The 24,727-nt window shown below is 39.9% G+C and overlaps 2 protein-coding genes across 2 annotated transcripts; one reads left to right on the top strand and one right to left on the bottom strand.

Annotated features, from left to right (window-relative positions):
• The first annotated feature begins 49 nt into the window (after positions 1-49).
• On the top strand, positions 50-8,039 carry si:dkey-24p1.1 (uncharacterized protein LOC556718 homolog). The gene is made up of 17 exons (XM_037452839.2): positions 50-435; positions 940-1,014; positions 1,128-1,523; positions 2,329-2,607; positions 3,008-3,262; positions 3,343-3,603; positions 3,677-3,973; positions 4,345-4,638; positions 4,900-5,169; positions 5,657-5,917; positions 6,010-6,088; positions 6,179-6,239; positions 6,319-6,470; positions 6,614-6,671; positions 6,856-6,944; positions 7,030-7,096; positions 7,328-8,039. Exons 2-17 carry the CDS (start codon positions 966-968, stop codon positions 7,535-7,537), a joined length of 3,078 nt encoding a protein of 1,025 aa, XP_037308736.2. The 5' UTR covers positions 50-435; positions 940-965; the 3' UTR covers positions 7,538-8,039.
• A 1,257-nt stretch (positions 8,040-9,296) lies between these two features.
• LOC119196997 (myelin-associated glycoprotein-like) lies at positions 9,297-12,269 on the bottom strand. Its single transcript, XM_062565548.1, has 6 exons — positions 11,524-12,269; positions 11,006-11,356; positions 10,618-10,914; positions 10,049-10,306; positions 9,704-9,961; positions 9,297-9,412 (listed from the first exon to the last, which is right to left on the bottom strand). Exons 1-6 carry the CDS (start codon positions 11,567-11,569, stop codon positions 9,297-9,299), a joined length of 1,326 nt encoding a protein of 441 aa, XP_062421532.1. The 5' UTR covers positions 11,570-12,269.
• Between the last annotated feature and the right edge of the window lie 12,458 nt (positions 12,270-24,727).

The following is a 24,727-nucleotide window of genomic DNA, read 5'->3' as shown; positions in this document are numbered from 1 at the left end:
TCCAAATGTTCTTTTGTGTTTTCTTTTTTATGATTCCTGAATGTTCCTGAATTGTTTATTTACATCGGAGGCTACAAAAAAAGCTTTGATACGTTTTCACTCTTTCTGATGAGCTTGAAGTTCTAAATGACAATGTAAATATTGTGTAAGTATTCTGCAAATAGATGTCAAATACTGTAAGTGCTCATTTCCTTCACTATAGATAGCCCCTCCCTGGACGATAACTTCAAAAGCATAAAAAAGAGGAAGTGAGAGAAAGATGCATGCAGCAGGGTGGTGTAAGTAGAAAGTCTATTAAAGATGGTGTTCTCTGGCTCGCATGGTGGGGCATGCAAATGTTTTTAGGTCAACTTTGAAGACTCCCTTCACATGATCCTATTCTTACTTGTGGAAGAAGGGTGTGTGCAACATGGTGCTATAAGTGGATCACTGTAGGTAAGAACAGGCTTTTTAAAAATGTATCTTTCTGTCTAAAATGTCTCTGTGCATAATTAAACTGAAAGACGTCTACGTCAGTGAACATTTATTCCAATCATTAAGGTGGTTTGGTTTTTTTATTTTAACAAAAAAATTAATTAACTAATTGTAATTTGGATTCTTTTTTCCAAATAATGTTTGAAAACAAAGTTTTAACTGTTTACGACGCCAACACAATATACTTTACACTTTAAGAATAAAGTTTGGGGCTGATAGATGACTTTGTCAAAGTAAACATAAAAGCTTTTTACAAGTTGTGATAGTTAATCTTCTATTTCTAGAGTGCAAGAGAATTCAATTCAACAATCTTGAAATAATGGATGAAAAGGAATACCACTCAAAACATTTAAAATGAGGGGGACAAAAAACAGGAAGTGTAGCTGATTTGAATAAATGACTAAAGACACACTCAGCAGAAAGGTTATATTAGAAATAGAGAATTTTTTTGTTTCTGTGTTTCAGATGTCAAGTTTTAGTGGCACACAACAATGAATGCTCACACAGTTGGCTGGTTGGTGGTCCTGGCAATAATGAAAAGTAGGAATTGTATTACTCCGCTTGGATAACAATATAAACTTTAACAAGATTGTTATTAAATTTTGTAAATCTCATAAATTATGACTTCTCCACTTGTGTTTTTACCATGACAGATGTTTCTTCTAGCAAAGAAACCTTCTTCAAACTGGTCACCAGGTCCCTGACAGCTAAAGAGGGGTCCTGTGTTAAAATCAGCTGCCAAGTCAATGACAGAGTGAACGCTACTGGTGCACACTGGTTTTGGATAAAGGATAGAGACTGGAAACAAGTTTTCACTGGCACCATCATTTACAGCTCGGATACGTCACTCCGTCCGGTCAGCCCAGACTTTGCTGACAGAGTGAAAGGAATTGATTCTCTTTCACCAGATTCAGGAGGTTATCTTACAATCTCACAAAAGAGCACTATTAAACTCTGTAACCTGAAGAAGTCTGACAATGGAAGCTATTCTTTAAGATTTGAAGGAGACATAAAGTGGTTCACCGACCTCGTGTGGCTAAAAGTTGAAGGTAATAGTGAAATATACTTTGAGAAAAGACACAAATGAATGAAACAGTGAGAGATGAGTTGGTCTGGAAGCAGAAATGTTAAAGTGAATTGTTTAAAGTCAAGATTACATTTTTTAATATTCTGAAACATAATTGTGGTGTTAAAAGTTAAATTAAGAACCCGGTCATATTTCAAGAATTGAAAGTAGGTTATGATTGTGTGTCTTTTTATCATGATTCATGTCATGTTTCCTTATTTCATGAAAAAAGGAACAATAACATCTTTCCCTCAGAGGTTGACTTCATGTTTGTTGTAAGACAAATGCTCTTACAGTACTTTAGAGAGTCTTAGATTGCTGTGCAGCATCTAAACTGCTGTACGCTACACTATTTCTAAACTCAATATTATGTCTGGTAATGAGACATTATCATCTTGTATTGATGAGCTGACAGGTTGAGCTCACGTTGTACCTGATTCAACTGAAACCAAATAATCAATAATCAGGTCATCAAATCAACTTTTGAGTCACACACCAGTAAAATAAAAAATATGTTGTTTATCCAGCTTTTACTTGAACTCTGAAAGTGGTTATTTAACTCTGCAAGTTTTTACTGAGCAAATAAAGTTATTCATCACTCTGAAGCTTTTAATTGAAGCTCTACTCACATTGTTTAGCAGACTCAATAATTCAGTCAGTTTTCACCACAGTTGTGCTTCAGAATCATCTTAAAACAATAATTATACTTAAAAAATATGTATTTGAACAGCATAGATTATTAGATTGCCACAACATTAATGCTGATATTGTCTGTCTTGTATTTTCAGCTAATCCATGCCTGATCACTTTTGAGCAACCGCCCGTCATAAAGGAAAACGACCTCATAACACTCACTTGCTCCACTTTGAGATCATGTCGTTCAAACCCAGTGATCAAAAGTTTGAGGCCACAGTCTCCGACTTTGCTCTCATTGCATCCAGAGAACAACAGTAGGAGCATCTGGGATCGTTTTAATGTTTACTGGCAGCATGACGGAGAGGAGTTTTCCTGTCAGACAGATGACAGCGACGAAGATTTGATTAAAAAAATCAGCTTAACTGTAGAATGTAAGTTCATGAATGGAGTCTATCTATGTCTGCTTTACCAGATCGACAGCAACTTAAATGAGACTTGGTTCATTTAATGGTGCCATTCACAAATAACCCAAGTAAATATGTAGTAAAATAATTAAGCCATAATAAGCTGCAACATGTAAGTGAATCATTATTACGCATTCTGCATTATCTACTTTATTTACATTTTGACGTATACACGTTCACTTATGTACCTGTAAATGCTCCTTCTTTAATGGTTTTCAGTACTTCATACTAGCATAAAAGTACATTTTTGAGCAGATAACTTGGATGCATCTTCTGCAATAAATAAACAGTTCATCATGTTTAATTTCTGTCAACAAGCATCAAGTTGACAGATTTCTCTCTGCTTGTATTGAATTGTTTGACACAGATGCTCCCAGAGACACACGGGCTGAAAAACAGCCTGCAGATGTTGTGGAGGGAAAATCTGTGACTCTCAGATGCTCCGCTAAGGGACGTCCAGATCCCAACTTCACATGGTTCAGAAATAAAAATAAAGTAATCGGAGGAAGGGCCGAACATAAGATCACGTTTATTCTAGGGTCACAAAGTGGGGAATACCATTGTGAAGCTAAAAACAAACTGGGAACAATGGAATCAAACCCTGTAAACATTAATGTTACATGTGAGTATATAATTATTAATATTTTAGAGAATCATTACTGCCGATTAGAATTAATAAATAATTCAATCTTTGTGTTTCAGATCCTCCTGAGGTTGAGGTGAGATCCCCTCCTGCCACAGTTATACAAGGAGGTGCGATGACTTTGACATGTCATGTGAGGAGAAGCAACCCACGACCTCACACCTTCAGCTGGTTCAAGGACGGGAAAAACCTGGGCAAGGAGCCGACAGAGCGGTACGTCATCGAAGGAGTCGAGCCCGAGGACGCAGGCGACTACAAATGCTCGGCCATTAACGTCCGAGGGGAAGGAACATCGGAGCCCTTTAGAGTCCAAGTTGAATGTAAGTTTCACAGCTCTGTGTGATGTATAAATGTTGTTGTTGAGTTGATGAGGAAGTGAATCCTTTCTTTCAGATGGCCCGAGGAACACGACCATTTCCATCAGTGAAGGTGATGAACGTGTGAGAGTTGGTAAATCTCTGACATTTTATTGTCAGACTGAGGCCAATCCCGACCCGCTTGGATACTCGTGGTACCGAGACAACGAAACCATCGAGATTGACTCCTCACGGTGGGAGTCCGATACAACCACAGATAACAAACTAAAGCTGGTCACAGTAGAGAGAACAGATGAAGATTGTTACACGTGCAAAGCAACCAACAGAATCAATACAGGGGAGCAAAGCGAGCCAGTGTGCATAGAAGTGCTCTGTAAGTATAATTATATAATTCTGTTCTGTTATTTTTATATACATTCATTAACATGCATTAACATCCAAACGACTCGATCAATCTCCAAAAAGTAAATTCTCTGTCTAATTTGTTAGTAAATTAATATTTTTCTGAAATGAAAACTTGCTTTCACTTTTTGTGTCTGTATAATAAATATTTAGGAAAAAAATGGTTAAAAAACTTGGATCAGCAGTTGGTTAGCTTAGCCTGGGAATGGATAACGTGACTAACGCACTGATTCCACCTTCTAAAGCTCAGAAATTGAATCTTTGTCTACATTTGATATGTTCTATCATGTCAAAGAATGAATGAATCCCCCTGAAGATCATACAGATGTTTTCTCTCTGCAGATGCTCCCATCAGTCCATCACTTTCCATGAAGACCGAGGTCATGGAAGGTCAGCTGATCACCATCAGCTGCACCGTAGAAAGCTCCCCGCCCTCAAAGCTCACCTTGACACTGACCTCAGAATCAAATCCTCAGTCTTCAGAGGTGCTTTTCACTCATCCTGTTAGTGACCAGCGGCCCAACAATCTCAACCACACGTTTAACGTCACTTCCCTCCACGCTGGCTTTTACACCTGCGACGCCACCAACACCGAAGGCTCAAAGACCAGTGAGCAGAAGAAGCTGCTGGTGAAATGTGAGCACTTCAGCAGAGCTTTGTCTCTTGGTCTATAAGTCATTGCATTTGGGAATGAATCTTATTTCCCATCTGTGGAAGTCTTAATCTTCCACCTCTTTGTACCAAGACTTTGAATTGGCCGCTCATGTCTGAATTACAATGTGCATTATGTAAGGATTACTGATAGCAGTTAACTATATCATTTATGATGGTCATTTCTGTCGTGTTGTAATGAATACTACGACTTCTCTGGCTTTCTCTTTATTCTGGTGAATGCAGATGGTCCCAAAGACGTGACGGTAACAGCTCAGCCGTCCCTCGTCGTGGAGGAGAAGAAGCCGGTGACTCTGGAGTGCAGCGCCCGGTCCCACCCACCGGTGTCCTCCGTCACCTGGATGAAGACGAGCGATGGCGAGACCGAGATCCTCAGGAAGACGAAGACCTTCTCCCTGAAGTCGGTGGTCCCTTCCGACAGCGGACTGTACAGCTGTGAAGCGAGCAACGACATGGGAACCGGAAACTCAGCGCCAACCGAGCTTAAAGTCAAGTGTGAGTGGCCCGATGCACGCGGGACGGTTCTGTTTCCCTCTTACAAAGCACACGGTTATGGGCAAAAGATCAAGAACAGTATGCTGTCATGTCATGTAATTAAAACCATATAAGCCAAAAAGAAAAGGGCATCTCTGTTTGATTAAAGATATTAGAGAGGCATCTTGTGGATTTATTCTCTTAAACAACAGTTAACATTTGTTGTCTCACCAAATCATAACAACCAAAACAGATTTGTATTATTACAGCCTTCTTTTCATTCAATAGCAAAGAGTTAAAAGCTACAATCCATCTAAAGCCGTTTGTGACTCTTGAGGATTTGAGGTCTCCATCTTTCTGCCGTCATTGTGGCCGATGTCTGTGAATCTCCCACTGGGAGACGCCAAAAAGACATTTTCAAATTCCACACACAGCAGCTTGTAACCATCTATTAAAACACTTTGATATCGAGTAAATCGTATTATCTTGAATCCCCCCCCCGGCTCAGATGCCCCGAAGCTGACAAAGGTCACAGAGACGGAGCACTGGCAGGCCGACGGCAAGAGTTTTGTCAAGCTGAGCTGCAGCAGCCACAGCTACCCGCCGGTCACATGGTACGCGTGGTACAGGATGAACGACCAGGAACCCAATGAAAAGGTGTCCGACCGTCAGAGCTACCTGGTGAGTTCAGACCATCCGGGATCCTACTACTGCGTCGCACGGAACGAGATGAATCAGACACAGTCCAGCCCCGTCCATCTGTTTGAGGGTGAGTGAATTCCGAGGCAATGCGTCGTTATTAATCAAACTTCACAAAACTCATTTTCACACCCAAGTCTCTACATGCTGTGTCTCCTTCAGCCACAGGAAACACCATGAGGACGGTGTTGATCACCCTGTTTGTCCTCGTCATCATTTCCTTGATTGTCGTCGTCTACAGGTGGAGTAAAAACACAATTACATCCTGTGGAGGAGTTGTCATGTGTCATTGTGTGTAAACATCCACTCTCTTGTCCCTTTGTGTTTTCAGACAAAAGAGGAAGAGATCAAGTCAACAAGCATCTACAAACACATGCGGTTTGGGTTCTCTGGTGATGACTCAAGTTTTTCCACTCCGTTACGTAACAGGTCAAGAAAATACGTGACTTAATACGTGTTTTTTTGTGTCAGTGGGAACCCATTCAGCGTCGGCGGAAAAGCGGCGAGAGGAATCGGAAGAAGGACCCCGCTGCAGGAGAGCCTTTCAGGAGCAGGGAGGACCACCTGCCGTACCAACTGCACCATCCAGAGGCCCCACGTGGCAGGCCTCATCCAGAGAGCACGTAAGCAGCCTCACACACACTGACAGGGACTCCAAGCATCCATTTAAGAGCCCTCAGACACGACTGGCAGCATAACCGTCGTCCCTATCATTTGTCATGGTCACTGCACGTTTGCATTCATGTTGGCCTTTGTTGTTCTGCAGACCTGCAGCCGACATCCACAGCATTTACTGCACCGTGAACCAGCCCTCGGGACAACACGTGAGTCAAGCTGTGCACGCATCACGTCAGCAACACATGAATGTACAGAAAAAAAGAATCACAATTTGAAAAAGGTACAGGATATCGTGCTTTATGAATAGGAAGTAAGTACTTGTCATCGTGTCCTTTCTGGTTCTGGGAGGAGCTTCTTTTAACCCGATTCATTGTGTGTGTCTCTGTTTAGGATCCTCCTGCACTGAACCCAATCACTGAGAAAGGTGGGAACACACCGGAGGATTCCCTCAACTACGCCTCTGTGCACTTTGGAAAAATGTGAGAGTGAGAAAGGCCAAGAAAGGTTTTAATACATGGCAATTATGTGGTATGTTATGTACATGATGGTATTTGTTATTTTTAGGAACCAACGGGCAAAGGGGGTAGAAGATCTGTATGCTAAATTGTCCAAGAAAAAGCCCCCTGAAAAGGTCAGAATCCAACGAACCAGATTTTTTTTGTAGTATGTGTTGTGCATCACTATGTCCACAAAGTTTTAATCAAATAAATACCTTATTTCAATCAAAATGACTTAAGGAACAGATTTCCTAGTTCTCGCAAGCATTAAATATATGCTGATTCAACTTTTTTCCTTGAAATGAGTCCAGATGCCGTCGGAAGCTATGACTCGAATAATCTGGCGTCCATTTGTGTTCCTCTAGAGCGATGAAAGGCAGGAGGACTACGAGAACGCCAGCTCCGCCCACGTGGCCAGAGATCCGGATCCATGGAGCTACGACACGGAGACCAGCGAGGAGGAGGTGGAGGTCCACTATTCTCAGGTGAGCTTCACGGTGAAGCCCGGACGAGGCGGCTGGAACTCCAGCAGCTCCGAGGGAGACGAGACGCGGTACTCTGAGGTCAAAGTGTGAGATGGCTGAGTTGCTCCGGCAGGTACTTTCCAGGTGCAGCCAGTTGTTAAATGAGGGAGCGAAACCTGAGCTTAAACTAAACAAGCAAATTTGTAAGCAAATTAAAATACTTTTTTGATCAAACTCCTGCTTTGTGAAAGAAAGAAGGTGTGAGCTAATGAACACACTTTTAAAAGTTATTGATATGTTTATGACATTTGTGAACAGTACAGGATGACATGGTGTTATTGTTGTGCAATGTTCCTTTACTGATACTTGTTGATATATATATATATATATATAAAAATCAGGTAATGTGCATGAGTTCATGTTAATAATATGCTTTGAAATCTGCTCTTGTGTAAACCGGCAACTTATCAGAGAGAATTTTCCTCTTTTTTATGAACTAGCTCAAAAATATCAATGTAGAACAATCACAATGATTATTAAAGACGTTACATACTGTTTTTTAATTTATTCAACAAAAAACAGCTTTTTTGTCCCTTTTTTTTCAAAATACTTGTTTTTTTTCATAAATCACTCTTCCATGATTATATTTTATACACTAGGCCATACTGTACCTATTTAATGGATTTCTAAACACACTTTACCCAAATGTCTTCATTACATTTTTACATATTGTACCAGACCTTTTGCTAAATACTCTGTATTTTACAAAAATCATCCCCATAAGTTGTAACAAACTCAAAGGTCTAAAATAAAAACTCAAGAGAGCACTAAGACAAAAGTTATGATTGAAACATCAAATGTAAACAGAAGCATTACAGATGTGACTTTATTGAAGTGAATAACGTAGAAAAGATTCAGCAATGACTTTAGAGGCAGAATTTACTGTTGGATGGTGGAATACTAAATGTTTTTCATTTCTATGGTTCTTTTGCTGTGCATTTTTCAGTAAAGTGACACGAGATAATAAAATAAAGTGGCATAAAGTTGAGAGCTAAGCTTGAAGCTGTGAGTGTGAGGCATTACTCAGGTTGCATAAGTGGCCTGCAGTGTGGTTTCTATCTCCACAGCTCTGCTGATACAGTAAAGTCCTGTTCCTATGACTACATCCCTTCCTCCAGATGGACGTCGTCCTCCGTCTCCTCCTCCCTTGTGTGTCCTCCATCGCTTACATTACTCTTTCAGAAAGGCTTTATTGACATAACTCACGTTGACGTTTGATGATCTGGTCTAGAAGGAAACAAGAGGGCTACTTCAGTAATGGAGAAGAGGAGATAGTCGTTACACACTGAGGCTCAGCTGGGTTACATAACCTCCATTTAAAACTACGTTTTATTTTCATATATGAAAATACAACTTAAATGCCAGGGTTGAAGGCTTTAAGGATTATTGTTATTTTCAAAACAAAAAAGCAATAGTTTATGTGCAGTAATTTACAAGTATCTTATTTAATAGCAATTGTATGTAACCTGTGGTAGCAATAGTTATCCAAAGATATTTCAAACATCTTTGTCCCCAAATGCCTTTTGGAGACTGTAGCATTTAACTCACCTGAAAAGATTAGTTATACCAGCGTCGTCCCTATGGCTGCCACCAAAGAGCCGATCAAGAGAGACAAAGAATGGAGGCCTGAAAAGTCTGCACAAACCGTATGAGTCAGTAAAACCAGAGAGAGACAGATTATACAAAATAAAACATCCTCATATCCTTGTACCTAGATTAGTTTTGGCGTTGAATACGAAGCGATCGGAGCCCACAGAGTTGTTACTAAGGCAGACCAGAGAGGACACGTCTTTGTCCAAATAGTTCAGGGTTATTTGGCTCCACTTAACCAAACTCCCAAGGGGAACTTCTGTGGTTGGGATGACAGAGTGATTGACAGCCTCTCCAGCCAATTGCCATAAAAGGGAGGGAAGAGGGTTCCCCTGGCTGATGCAAACACATCGGATCAGGGAACTGTTCCTGACACAACTTGAAGAAGGAAGAATCTGTGGAGCAACTGAGACACAGAAGACAATTGGTATTTTTTTAGTGCATGTCTGGTCAAACTTGCTGGGAACAATAAATGCTTAAATTTAACAACAGATACATAAACCTCACATGTGACATCAATAATGTGGAGCTCTAACTGAGTCTTGGCTTCAGAATGTGTGCAAACAGCAGAGCCATCTTCAGCATATGAACCCACTGGAAACTCTCTACTGTGGAAAATCAACTCACACTGAATGTCCAGCTGTGTCGCTGCTGACTGACCCTCCCCCAGCTCGTTTCTGGCCTCACAGCGGTAGTGACCTCTGTGGCTCGGGCTGACGTTGCTTATATTCAAGCTCGACCCAGACACCTTCTTCTCATCATCTTTGTACCAGGTGTAGTTGGTCACGGGGGGGTTGGCACGGCTCTTACAGAGCAGAGACACGGAGACCCCCTCCAGTATGGGACCGTCGGGTTGGACAATGACTGTGGTTCCCTTGGGAGGAACTGTAAAAAAAGCATTCACACGTACGGGTTCAGTCCATGTGGACGGTGGATATTTGTCATCTGTGTTTCTGTCGCACTCTGACTCACACTGTACGTCTATCTGAGTGGTGGACGAGTTCTGGCTTCCATATCTGTTACCGACTTGGCAGAAGAAGCTGCTGTCCGCCTCTGAGACATTAGTGGAAAGCAAAGCGTGGAAACCCACTGCCTCCACCTGATCTCCATCCACTTTGTACCAGGTGAACTTGTCCACGGACGGATTTGCGTCGGTGTTGCAGGTCAAGTTCACCGAGGTGCCCTCTATCACGGGACTGGAGTGGCTGACCCATGTGTTGTTTGGAGGATCTGGAAGAGGATTTTGGCAAATCTACTGAGCTCAAGACGTGCTGGTGGATGGATTATGTTTCCTTGGGACAACGATAACCAGCTGCTGGCTGAAGCTTCTTATTCATGACAGATATGACAGAGGTATGAATAGTATCATCTAGCTCCATGTTTGGGAGGCAGATTATGAAAAGAATCCTTTGGAACAGATCATTTCATTGAGTCTGCATGTTTAAACAGTAATAAGCTGAACATGAAGATGTGCTTTTTACATGTCACATTATACAATTAAGACATAAATAAACCATTTTAAGCAGCAGAATCGTACTCACAGAGAACGCGGAGGGTCAGATTATTTTCATACTGAAGGTCAGTGTTTCCAGCCTGTCGGCTGTAGAGAGCAGAGCACTGTAACCTCTGTCCGTTGTGGAGGCGGGAAGCAGTGAAGGTCATAACGGAGGTCACAGATGCAGCTTGTTGGTTCTTCTTAACGTCACCTATAGCAGGGGTCCAAGTGAGAGCCGGGGGAAGAAGGGGGCAGGGAGCTACAGCCGAGCACTCCACCCTCACTGGAGCTCCTTCTTGCACCTCCACCGAGGGTGGAGTTATGACCGGTTTAGGCAGTGAGTCTGAGGAGTGAAAAAACAACAGGGAAATGTCAAGAGAGAAACCTGAGGATGTTAGTTGTACATATGTGAGAGTAACAGGTGTTACACAGACCTGTCATGGTGATCTGGACGTTTGATGGAAAGCTGTACTTTAGATTGTTACACTCCAGTCTGAAGTAATATGTGTTATTATCTTTTGGTGACATGTTGTGGAAGACGGTGGTGCAGTTCTTTGTATGCAGGTTTCCTGTTAGGTTTCCTTGCAGAATGTTTGCACTTTGCCCACTGAGCCCAGAGTTGAACACTGTCGTAGCGCCTGTGTTCCACATGGCTACACAGGTATCATCCAGGTATTGATCATATGTTGTGGGAATGCTGAAAGTGCAGTTGATCCTCACACAGGACCCACTGAGTCCCTGTAGACTCTGAGGCATGAAGCTCGCCCAGTTCTGGCATGAACTACCTGATAAAACAATTATTTTTATAAATATCTGCCATGAGTAAAAGCCCAAAAATGTGATTAAAAGGAAAAATGAAATCACCAACAACAAGCTCATTTTTTTAATTTGTGAGAACTTACATAAACAAGATTAAGAGCAAGAAAGACACTAAAAATATGTGAAACCCTACCTTGAAGCAGGCAGCACAGCAGGAAAAGCTGGGCAGCACCTGCCATGCTTTCCTGCTTTCAGGTGGATGAGCCTACAGAGAGATGCTGTGCTGCACACAAAGGAGATCTATTCATCTCTAATTCTGCTTTACCATCACAATATCAGCCAGGGTGATGCACAATAAACACGGGAAAAACAAAGAAAAACATTTTATCAAAACAATCGCTGCCTGCGTATTTTGTTTTGTGATTTCTGGTGTTTATATTATTCATAACTGTTAATGGCAGAGAAGAACTTAAATCGCTTATTTGCACTGATATTTGATCAACTAAGGAGGCAAACAGGGAGACATTTAATAGTGATATGGCACCACAAAACACATCAACCAACTTCCTCTTGACCAGAAGTACCATTTATATTTCTGTCTTTCATTTGTTTTAATAAATCATTTAAATTTTGTAATGTGTTGCATATCTTTTTAAAGATTTCAATCTGTTTGTAATATTTGGTCTTACCTTAATGGTGAACAGCGCACGATGCCTTTATTATGGAAAAAAACGTATTCAAGATTTAAACCGGATCTGACTGATCAGTTTGTGCGATACTGATACTTGATTCTATGCAGCCAAATAAAGATTTCATCAGCGTCTAAGTGTCAGTGACAAACAGACCCTTTATAGAGCTCTTGATGATTTGCATGGGGAGTGGCAAACAGCACATTAACACAAATCACTGTTCTTCAAAAAAATGGCTGTCTAAACAAAGAGGAAGAGAATGAAAACCTAAACTAATCACACATTGTATATAAAGATAGTTACGTTGAGGATTGATAATTAGCTATCTAAATTGAAGGAAACAAATAGTGTTGTATAAATACTGTTGCGGAGATCGGCAGACATTGAGGAAATAGTCGATAGCGTTAAGAAATCTCAAATAAGAACTAAAAAAAGAAGTTGAAATCAACGTCAGAGTGTGTTGGATCATATAGATGACTCATATTTTTGGAGGAATAAGAAAAGTTTATTTTTAACTAAAAACAATAAATGTTCTTCCTAATTTAATTGTCCTAATCCCTAATTTCTCTGAAGAATGTGCAATAAGACATTTGGTTAAACACCATTTGACAACAACAGAGCACTCAACACTGAACCAATAATGAGTAAATATTGAAATATTATACATATCAAAAGACTACAAGAAGCACTACTGGAAGAAAATGAGAAGAATTGAAAGTATGAAAACGCAGACATTGCAATTGTTAGAAATGTTTCCAACCAACACAACAGCACACATATGTACAAACAAATCAAAGAAAACCGCTTAATCAGGAATCAGGAACCAGGAAACGTTTATTGCCATCATATGTCAGACATACATGGAATTTGACTTGGCGGTTGGTGCATGACGGAAGACACAATAATGGACAACAGACAACGTAGTGCAGCAATAAGATAAAAAATATAATAAAATATATGCTATGGGTTAGTACGCTAAAGCTATGGGTTAGTAAGTTAAGAAATAAAGATGAAATTAAAAATAAAGATAAAGTGCACCAGCCAACAGAAAGTGACAAGTGAAAGTGACAGAGTGAATGTACATGGGAGTGAGAGTCAGTCAGGGGGGGCCCCGGGCTCTGTTGATGAGCCCGACTGCCGAAGGAAAGAAAATGTTCGTGTGGGCGGAGGTCTTAGTCCTGATGGACCTGCAGAGTGGATGTCATGGTGTGGTACGCTGCAGCCACAGCCAAGGTCAAGGGCAGGCTGCAGCGTACCACACGGTGATGGAGGAGCAGAGGATGGACTCCATGATGGCCATGTAGAAGTATACCATCATCATCTTTGGCAGGTTGGATTTCTTCAGCTGCCTCAGGAAGAATTCTATTCCTAGACGTTGAAAATACATACATGTTTAGACCACATTTCAACCAGCGAGCATTTCGCGTTGGTAGAGGAACTTTTCCTATTTGGTGAGCTGCATGGGCCGGAAGTGGGGTTGGGGGGGGGCAGACTTCTCTGAAACAGCTTAAAAAGGGTTTGGGTTGGAGGGGCCTAAATCCGTAATCCTGTCATTGACGCTTGCCGGTTTGGGAAAGTTGATTTAAAGAGGTACTATCTTTAAACTTGCACGGCAGATGGACTCTGTGGCTGTCTCACCAAAAGAGAGAAATCCCACCGAGGTGTAAAGGCACGTTCCTTTGTGTCCAGCTGTAGCGATGCATTCAAAAGTCAGCCTGGGATTCATGCTATGGTGGGTGCCCAACAGCATGAAAAATGGAAAGAAAATGCACACAAATGAATAACTATTATAATCTCTCATGTCTGCTTTACCATCCCAATATCAGCCAGAGTGATCATTAAATGCAACACTGATACTCTGTGATGCTAAATAAAGGATCAGCATTGAAGGGTCTGGATGATCTCTTTAAAGATTTGCATGAGGAGTGGCAACCAGCACAGAAACACAAATGACTTCCACATACAAACCTTCTTCTCTAAAACTATCTAAATAAAGAGAATAAAAGAAAACTCAACATGCATTGTCTGTAAAGTATAAATGCTTTTGTGGAGAAAGTAGCCAGTGTGCAAATTGGGATGTTTTTTTTACTAAGCTAGATGTCAGAACCCTGACTAACTACTACTAACAAAATAGGAAAATAGGTTAAGACCAAATTATATATTTGGTTAAAACACCATTTAAATCAACAGTGAATAATGAATTGTATTAGTTCGATCTTTGCATAAGCTAAGACTGCGAATTTAAATAGTAAAATCCACCTTGGACTTGGAAAGTCTCACAGACTGCCAAACCTTGATTGATTCCTTGTCTCTGTGCGTTTAATAAACTCTTGCGTTCAGTCGAACTTCCACCACAGTATGTTGTACACATGATAAAACAGAACTCAACATGCATTGTTTGTAAAGTGTATAGGCTTTACCGGAGAAAGTTGCCAGTGTGTATGTTGGGTTGTTTTTTTAACAAACTTCTACCAACAAAAGAAAATATGTTTCTGTGCGTTACAAATATATTAATTTGTAAACAAATATAAATAAATAAAAATACAAAAATCCTTCCCAAAAGTTGTGACAAACTCTGCTCAAAGTTTTTAATGAATAACTCAAGAGAGCTCTAAGAAAAAGAAGAAAAAAAAGTCCACACTGGCATAGTGAAGAGATTCTTCCTCATTCTCTTCCAGAAAGGCTTTATTGTCATAAATCACGTTGACGTTTGATGATCTGGTCTAGAAGAAAACAAGAGGGCTACTTCAGTAATGGAGAAGAGGGGATAGTCTACACACTGAGGCCCAGCTGGGTTACATAACCTCCATTTAAAACAACGTTTCCTTTTTATAGTACACTTCTTGGTTTAGTTCTGGCTACCAGTTCCCCATGAGAGAGAATAGACAGGCATCAAGCTAATATGCAATAATAGTGTAAGGTATTTACAGCATGTTACACTATGACGTTTTTATTGCATTCTTTACGAAGATTGAAACTTTTCAGGATTAAAGGCTTTAAGACTTATCTTTATTTTCAAAACAAAAAAGCAATATTTTATGTGTTTAGAGCATTCTATATCATGATATTCTATTCGTATTTATGATGTCCTGCACATTTACAGAGAATGCTACAATATCATTTTGTTCATGATATTTTCTTCAGAAAAAAACATACCATGGCTCGTTTATGACACAACATAAAAAAATGGGATTTTTAAAATGTTACTACACTGTTCATCATATTTTAATCTAACACCATTTTTGGCAAAATACACATAATAATGGCACAATTTTCGTTTTATTTTTTTAGTGCATACATTATTTACATTTTATGACATACTATATCATGCCATTTTAAAAACAGTATGATACGACATTTTTAAAGCATAGTATGATTTAAGATGTTTATGACATTTTTTTAACTTTAACTTACGATTTTTCAATAAAAACTAATCTTTTAAGTGCAGCTCTACTTTATTTGTTTGACTTGTACTTTAAATGAGTTTCCTTTATGGAGGATGTGTGACGGTTCCTGTTTTGTTTTGATGCATCTCCATGTTCGTCATTTGATCAGTAAATGCAACACTGATACTTGATTCTTTGCAGCTAAATAAATGTTTTATCAACACTGAATGGTCAGTGACAAACAGACTGTGGTGTGTCTGAATGATCTCTTTTGCATGATTTGCATGAGGAGTGGCAAGCAGCACAGAAAGACAAATGACTTCCTAATACAAAACCTCTTCTTTAAAACTAAATACTAGCCTCTTTGATGACCTCTGCTCTGAAAATGGTAAACCCATGATAAAAAGTGTAACAACTAGGGAATTACTTATACTTATTTCTTTTTATTTAGATAAAGGGGAACCCCTGTGCTGTGTTATAATGTGTGACAAGCAGTTTATATGTTACTGTTGAAAACAATATAGCAAGCGATCCTGTGCTTCCACATGTCACTCGAGATTTTTGATTGGCTCAAAATAACCCGACCAGGCAGCTTGAGCAGCCATGTTGTCTCACTAGCAACGAGTTCTGCCTGCTAACTAAATGGTAACAATAGTTTTTTTTTCGTTTCCATGGATTGATGGGTTTTGTACTGGAAGTTCGGCATGGTTTGTCTGAGCGAAATTATACTTAAATCACCATAATCAGCGCTTTCTGCTTGTGATGTTTGTAGCATAAAGCATCATTATAATATTGCACTTTTGGTCATTCAAGTCCAAAATCTCTGAACAAATCTGCATGGAATACGTTCTTACTTTTACCCCACCCACTAAAGTTGTGTTTGGAGTACATTTAAGTAGTTTATGGTTATTTTATGGTTATGGTTAGTTTATTTTTATTTTACTAATATTAAGACAGTTCAAGTTGTGTTGCAGTATTTTTAAGTGGTTTGTTTCTTATTGTAGCCAGGACTCTAACACGTCCAATAGAATCACAACATTCATATCTGGGTTCATGATGAGAGCCGTGTTCATGATGAGAGCTTGGTCTGACCCGGCTCTGAATGGTGTAGTATAAAAAACTGTTGCAGCAATGTGCAGACAATGAGGAAACAGTCGATGGTGTTACTAAAACAATAAATGTTCTTCCATCGCTAATTTCTCAGAAGAATGTGCAATAAGATATGTGGTTAATTACCATTTGACAACAGGTCTCTTGACACTGAACCAATAACTAGTAAATGTTAAATATTATACATATCACAAGACTACAAGAAGCACTAGTGGAAGAAAATGAGAAAAAAATAAAGGATGAAAACGCAGACATTGCAATGGAAAGAAATACTAATCCTTGAAGAATGCATGGAATATCAACCCAGTCTCCAAAAAAAGCGTGAAATGGCTACGTTGGTCCACCGTGATAAACGTAGTCATGTTACGTTTTCCCCCAAAATAACGTTACTATGTTACGTTTCTTTTGGCCCATTCATTTACATTGCTTTGCAAATAGGTCACGTGACTATCAAGTTTCCCGGTAGCGAAAAGAAAAACATGGCGGACGGTCAGCATAATCTCCGTGAAAAACACAATATTTTAAGAAAGCATCAGCATTTGTATGCATTTCGATGGCATTTCTAGCGAGAAGTATGCGTTATTCTTTCATAATCTTCTATCAGAGACTGTAGAAGACCTTCCGTTTATTCGTTTCTGCGAAGATTTGAGTGTCTCTTTGAGAAAGCGTGGCTACGCAACGCCTTTAACGGCGCATTATTAAAAAAACACTTCCAGTGGGGGCGTTACCGTAAAGAAGCGTTCAGCCTTAAAGCCACTAATCGCCAAACAAAACAAACTCAAAGCACTCGAATCACATTATGACTTTTTAAACATAAATTCCGTTATTTTTATGAGTTTTCAATGAAAGAATGCATCATTTCCGGGGGTAGGCATGCCCGGGACATCCCGAATTATGGGCAATTTTGATTTGTCCAGCTTTTTGACAGCTCCAGTCCCGACTTCCAATCACAGCCTCCTAAATCAATGACGCGCCTAAAACTCTCGGATCGAACATTACGTCTTGTTTACATGGGAAAGGGGGGCGGGGCTTCGCCCTCAGAGCGGAGCGTCATTTCTCGCTCCACACGTCTCCTCTTTTTACTGGCCAGGAAAACGGGCGATCTATCCCACGTGGGTCTGGCTCCATTCCATTGGCTCTGACGAATCCATAGAGAGGCGGGACTTATAATTTGCCCGGCAAACGGAGAGATTTGAGCTGCATTGCTTCCACTGTGCGTGAAGTGGCCGTGAGGCCTCCACTAAAGTCTCTCTCTATTTGTTCTGCTTTACTCAATAAAAGTAAAACCTTTACAGATATACTGTCCACACACTAGGCTAACATAATGGAGACTTCCAGGCTTCGTCCTTTATGTTTTATGGGGATAAAGCCCCTGTAAGTAGTTTTTTCCCAAGCAAATCTGAGTTTCTTCTTTTTTTGTGTGTCCCATACAAATATCAAAATATATATACTGATTTTCACATCCAAACACACTCACTTATGTTCCCTTTTATCATAACAACAAGAAATTTCAAGATATACCTTTTGCTTTCATAAATCATACAGTTTTAGTGTGTAAATGCCCAGCAGTGTACGGTCCGAGGGCCCCTATCGGGCCACTTGTTAGATGGGTTTGATGGGTTACCGACTAAAATATATGCCCCCACCCCCTAACTTGATTTAGGTCTGTTGCCTCAGGGTAACTTGTAAATATAATAAGTCAAACAAGCAATGTAAGCATTAAGAAAGTAGTGCATTTTGAGCACATTAACCACAAATGGATTCAAACATAAATTCAAAAATATTAAACAAAGAAATGAAATGACCAACACTGTATGTACAAAATCCACATACAAAACATGTAAACTTAAAGGGCTTGTTTGTGTCAAATTTTATGGCATACACATTCAACTGGCCTACAATAACCTGAAGAATGTCTTAAAATACTGAAGGGGGGGACATGATATCATTAGAAATGTTATGCCAGAGGGAGCACAGAATGTATTGTGGGGTGTTCAACAAGGAGGATTTTCAACCTCTACTATGTCTCCATCCTCATCTTGATCGACAGACTCACTGTCACTATCATCAGACATGCGTTATCCTAGTTTTAGTGTGTAAATGCAATTTCCAGCATGAGACCTAAAAAACGCCTACAGGAATAAAAGGGTTAAACCAGATACAACTTGCTTGTTTGACTTATTTGACTTATTATATTTACAAGTTTCCCTGAGGCAGTTAGGGGGTGGGGGCATACATTTTAGTCAGTAACCCATCCAACCCATCTTAAAACTCAGTCGAAGGAGTCTAACGCCGGAGTCACAGGGTGCAACAAAACTCTGTAGTGAAAAAAGTGAAGGCCGAGGCATGCTGGGTGAGGTGCGATCCCGGCCCTTTTGGGACAGTGTTGTGCCTGAACGCGTTCATAAACTTGTTGATATTTTGGGCGAACGTGAACTCAACGTACTGTATTAATGCCCGATGAACGTCACTGTTCTCGTTCATTCTGGTGTCTATGAACGGCGCGTTCGTTCAGCTTAACATCGTTCAATGGGGTACCAGATTTCTATAGAAAACACACCATAAACGCGCATTAATAAGTGTAGCAAAGAGGCGGCGTATAATAATTTTAAAGAGTTTATGAAGTTACTGACAAGGTCGGTGAGGATGGGAGGAATCTGACCTTTCTTTGCAAACATTTGCACCTTAATGATTACTGTCCTGTTTTTCTTTTAATAATTCCTTATTTAAAAAAGACCATTTAAGCAGCATGTGTTTGAGAATGTAGTGTAGGGGTAAACTCTGCAACTGCTGCTAGTGTGGAGTGAATAGACAGCAACATAGCATCAAAGAATCATTAGGGAAATGCTGTCCCCTCAATGCTAATGTAAACCCTGGTTGGATAAGGATTCAAATTGGATAAGAAGATTAAATCTGATGCATCGCTTCAGTGTTAAAACTGATAAAATAATTGCTGTCTGTGGTTCTGGGCTGTGGCAATAATTTAAAAAAAAATAGCTCGCAGCAACGTATGGAAAAAAAGAACTGAACTAGTTCATTTTTTGGAACCGTGAACTTAGTTCAAATATTTTGAATTATGAACTGAACTAGTTCCTTTTTAAAATTTGTAAACTAAACTTTGAACTAGTTAATGTAGAAAGTAAACTTTCCCAACACTGGCTATAGGACCCCGGAAGATGATGAACTATGCCTGGGAAGGGCGAAGCCATGCCGGTACGAGCATGATGTGCAAATTAGTCGTCAGATCAAAGTATAGTAGTGATAGACTAATCGAACCATCTAACAAGTGGCCCGATAGGGGCCCCCGGACCGTACACTGCTGGGCATTTACACACTAAAACTGTCATATTTATGAAAGCAAAAGGTATATCTTGAAATTTCTTGTTGTCATGATAAAAGGGAACATAAGTGAGTGTGTTTGGATGTGAAAATCAGTATATATATTTTGATATTTGTATGGGACACACAAAAAAAGAAGAAACTCAGATTTGCTTGGGAAAAAACTACTTACAGGGGCTTTATCCCCATAAAACATAAAGGACGAAGCCTGGAAGTCTCCATTATGTTAGCCTAGTGTGTGGACAGTATATCTGTAAAGGTTTTACTTTTATTGAGTAAAGCAGAACAAATAGAGAGACTTTAGTGGAGGCCTCACGGCCACTTCACGCACAGTGGAAGCAATGCAGCTCAAATCTCTCCGTTTGCCGGGCAAATTATAAGTCCCGCCTCTCTATGGATTCGTCAGAGCCAATGGAATGGAGCCAGACCCACGTGGGATAGATCGCCCGTTTTCCTGGCCAGTAAAAAGAGGAGACGTGTGGAGCGAGAAATGACGCTCCGCTCTGAGGGCGAAGCCCCGCCCCCCTTTCCCATGTAAACAAGACGTAATGTTCGATCCGAGAGTTTTAGGCGCGTCATTGATTTAGGAGGCTGTGATTGGAAGTCGGGACTGGAGCTGTCAAAAAGCTGGACAAATCAAAATTGCCCATAATTCGGGATGTCCCGGGCATGCCTACCCCCGGAAATGATGCATTCTTTCATTGAAAACTCATAAAAATAACGGAATTTATGTTTAAAAAGTCATAATGTGATTCGAGTGCTTTGAGTTTGTTTTGTTTGGCGATTAGTGGCTTTAAGGCTGAACGCTTCTTTACGGTAACGCCCCCACTGGAAGTGTTTTTTTAATAATGCGCCGTTAAAGGCGTTGCGTAGCCACGCTTTCTCAAAGAGACACTCAAATCTTCGCAGAAACGAATAAACGGAAGGTCTTCTACAGTCTCTGATAGAAGATTATGAAAGAATAACGCATACTTCTCGCTAGAAATGCCATCGAAATGCATACAAATGCTGATGCTTTCTTAAAATATTGTGTTTTTCACGGAGATTATGCTGACCGTCCGCCATGTTTTTCTTTTCGCTACCGGGAAACTTGATAGTCACGTGACCTATTTGCAAAGCAATGTAAATGAATGGGCCAAAAGAAACGTAACATAGTAACGTTATTTTGGGGGAAAACGTAACATGACTACGTTTATCACGGTGGACCAACGTAGCCATTTCACGCTTTTTTTGGAGACTGGGTTGGGAATATGGAAAGGAAGTGCGGTCTCACCCGTCTCTGGCTCATATGTCCCCATATGGGGACCAACCGAGCAACTATCTAAATAAAGTGGAAGAGAATAAAACAGAACTCAACATGCATTGTCTGTAAAGTATAAATGCTTAACCGGAGAAAGTTGCCAGTGTGCATTTTGGGATGTTTTTTTTAACTAAGCTAGATGTCAGAACCCTGTCTAACTATACTAAACAAAATAAGAAAATAAGTTTAGACAAAATAAGATATTTGGTTAAAACACCATTTAAATCAACAGTGATTGATGAATTGTATTTCTTCCATTGTTTGCATAAGCTAAGACTGTGCATTTAAATAGTAAAATTCACCTTAGACTTGGAAAGTTCCACAGACTGACAAACCTCTCTCTGTACAGGTCAGTATATAAGACTTTGATGACTTTAATTACATTTTGATGGTTTTTTTGTTAGTTGTATATCTAATATACTTTGGCAATAAATGTTGCTGATTCCTGCTTTAAACGTTACTGAGGCTTGTTTCTGAAATAAATACCTGTATATCTGCAAACAAAACAGCTTTAATATTTAACAAACAATCACAATCATTAATGGAGTTTTACAAAAGACATTCCCCAAAGTGTAACAAACTCTCAAAAACTCTCAAAGGTTTTAATGAATAACTCAACAAAGCTCTAAGACAATAGCTAGAATTAAAATATTAGATGTAAACAGTAGCATGACGAATGTGACTATTGAAGTGAATTATGTAGAAGAGCATCAGCAATGACTTTACAGGCAGAATTTACTGTTGGATGGTGGAATACTAAATTTTAATTTCTATGGTTATTGTGCTGTGCATTTTTCAGAGACAATGAAATGAAATAATGAAATAAAGTGGCAAAAGTTGGGAGCTAAACTTGAAGGTGTGAGTGTGAGACATTACTCAGGTTGCATAAGGTGGCCTGCAGTGTGGTTTCTATCTCCACAGCTCTGCTGATACAGTAAAGTCCTGTTCCTATGACAACATTCCTCCCCCCAGATGGACGTCGGCCTCCGTCTCTTCCTCCCTTGTGTGTCCTCAATCGCTTCCTCTGAAGGACAGACGGACCCGGCCTTTCCTACAGGCGACCAGGGCGACCAACTAGGGCGCCAAATTTGTGGGGGGCGCCCTCTAGTGGTGAATCTAGTGGTGCCCGTAATGATACATCTTTCTCTCAACAACAATGATTAATGAAATAAAACCATCATTAAAACAAATAAACATGGCGACCCCTCCATATGTTTAAATTCAATTTTGTGGGGGCGACGACATATTTATAAAGCTCAATTGTTACTTATGCTCTGTGTTTAATATTACAGCTCATCTTTGTTGTCAAAGTTAAACGTGCCTAAATAAATCTAAATGATTAAGCTGTCCCCGGACTTTTGTGCATAACTACATGCTTGTCCAAATGACAAGTGTCTTAAATTGTTAATGTTGTTAATGTCGAGCCATTCTCTTCATATCAGCTTTCCACATATGATTTTACAATTTCATTCATTTTGTTTTTAATTGCATTTATTATGCTTGTTTTATTCATCTGATTGTGCTATACCTGTGCTGTTTTTTTCAAAGTGTCTTTGAGTAGCATATAAAGCGCTATATAAATAAAATGTATTATTATTATTATTATTACTGAAGGATTTTGCTGACAAATGGTATTCTATCTTAATGTACAATCTGGTATATATATATATATATATATATGCATTCCACACAATATGTGTTCTGGGTTGTATTTATAGTAATGTAAATAGTAGACACATGTGAATAAATGTGTAATGGTGATGAGGGGTGTTATGGAATGTTAATATTATTTTATATATATAAAATTTCCAGATGCACTCCAGAAACTTTTGCAGAGACCCTCACCTCCTAAAGAAAATAAACGAGGGACACATGAAGCCAGATAGCTAAATCATTTGTTGAAGTTTGTAAAGTTCCAAAGTCACTAAAAATGAAAATGTTCTGAGACCATTATATTGCCTGTAGTACATTTATCAAATATAAATGTACAATGTAATACATAAAACATAATGCTGACATGGAGTGGATATGGTTCATTGTGGGCCTAGGTGGTAGGTGGGGTGGGCGCAAATTTAAGTATCGTCTAGGGCAACCGATGGGATAGAGCCGGCCCTGGATGGGCCTCAGCATACTCAGACGTCTTAGAGGCCAGGCCTCGGACCTCCTGTTCCCCGAGCTCACCCCTTAAATTACCCTTGAGTTTAGCAAAGTCCACACTGGCGTAATGAAGAGATTCTTTCTCATTCTCTTCGAGAATGGCTTAATTGTTATAAATCACGTTGACGTTTGATGATCTGGTCTAGAAGAAAACAAGAGGGCTACTTCAGTAATGGAGAAGAGGGGATAGTCCTTACACACTGTGGCCCAGCTGGGTTACATAACCTCCTTTTCTTTTTATATTACACTTCGTGGTTTAGTTCTGGCTACCAGTTCCCCATGAGAGAGGAAAGACAAGCAGTGCATTGAGCTAATATGCAATAATAGTGTAAGTTATTTACAGCATGTTACACTATGACGTTTTTATTTCATTCTTTACGAAGATTGAAACTTTCCAGGATTAAAGGCTTTAAGGCTTATTTTTACTTTTCTGTAAGTTGTTTACAGCGTATTATATCACGGGTGGATGAAATCCAGCGTTCTGATTGGTTGAGAGTGATTCACGGGGGGGGGGGGGGGGGGTGTTATTCAGCGATAATGTACAGTGGCTGTTCACATTAACCCGAGCTGTCCGTATCACGGTGCACTCAAAGTAACACGTTAGATTTTGCGCTAACGTTAGCTGACATTTTAGCTTTTAGCTCGGTGGCGATCGCCGGAAACCCCCCCGAAACCCCACAAATGATCTTTCGAGGCAATGCGAGCTTTCCTAACCGGACAATTAAGGTGGACGTCATGAGCGATGTGAATGAATGAGATGGTGCGGGACCCAATGCTGTTTACATGTACGTACGGGGACTATTTTTCCTCTAGACTGATGAAATGTGATACAAACCGTTTGGTGGCTACAACTATTTTGAGCCTCTCGTACCTTATTGCCTTAATACACTATGTGTCTAGATGGGTGCAGGCAGAGCCAGGAAGGGGGGACTCAAATGAGGAGTTCAAACGAAAGGGAACTTTTAATAAATCCAAAAATCAAAACCGCCAAGGAGAAAAATCAAAGACACACAGGCAGGGTATTTATGCAGCACGCATTCACGACGACATTCAGACAATGACGCGACAAGGTACGAAAGACACACAGGGCTTACATACACTGGGAAGGTGCAGGTGATTGGACACAGGTGGAAACAATAATGGACGCGGCAGACAATCAGAGGGTAAGACAGGACAAGTTAACCCAGGGACACAAGAGGCAGGAAACTACAAAATAAAACGGCAAACATACCCAAACCGTGACAATTCTTTACTAAGATTGAAACTTTCCAGGATTGAATACATTTATTAGGGTATTCCATATTATTATATTATATTGTAATACTATACCACAACTTTTTAATCATTTTTATTGCATTCTTAAGCAATTCTTTTTTATCCACATATTTATGATGAAACATTTACAGAAAATGATAC

Source organism: Pungitius pungitius, chromosome 11 (assembly GCF_949316345.1).
Source record: "Pungitius pungitius chromosome 11, fPunPun2.1, whole genome shotgun sequence".
Lineage (NCBI taxonomy): Eukaryota > Metazoa > Chordata > Actinopteri > Perciformes > Gasterosteidae > Pungitius > Pungitius pungitius.
Note: the sequence above shows the minus strand (reverse complement) of the source record. Positions and strands in the feature narration are given on the sequence as shown.

Excerpts from the sequence above, each read along its gene's own strand:
- si:dkey-24p1.1 (XM_037452839.2), top strand. The coding sequence starts at position 966 with ATGAATGCTCACACAGTTGGCTGGTTGGTGGTCCTGGCAATAATGAAA. Across the intron at positions 3,263-3,342 it reads TGTAAACATTAATGTTACAT|ATCCTCCTGAGGTTGAGGTG; the intron begins GTGAGTATATAA and ends TTTGTGTTTCAG. Across the intron at positions 6,471-6,613 it reads AGGCCTCATCCAGAGAGCAC|ACCTGCAGCCGACATCCACA; the intron begins GTAAGCAGCCTC and ends GTTGTTCTGCAG.
- LOC119196997 (XM_062565548.1), bottom strand. The coding sequence starts at position 11,569 with ATGGCAGGTGCTGCCCAGCTTTTCCTGCTGTGCTGCCTGCTTCAAG. Across the intron at positions 10,307-10,617 it reads TCTGACCCTCCGCGTTCTCT|ATCCTCCAAACAACACATGG; the intron begins GTGAGTACGATT and ends ATCCTCTTCCAG. Across the intron at positions 9,413-9,703 it reads GACACAGCTGGACATTCAGT|CCAGGGGAACCCTCTTCCCT; the intron begins GTGAGTTGATTT and ends TGTTTGCATCAG.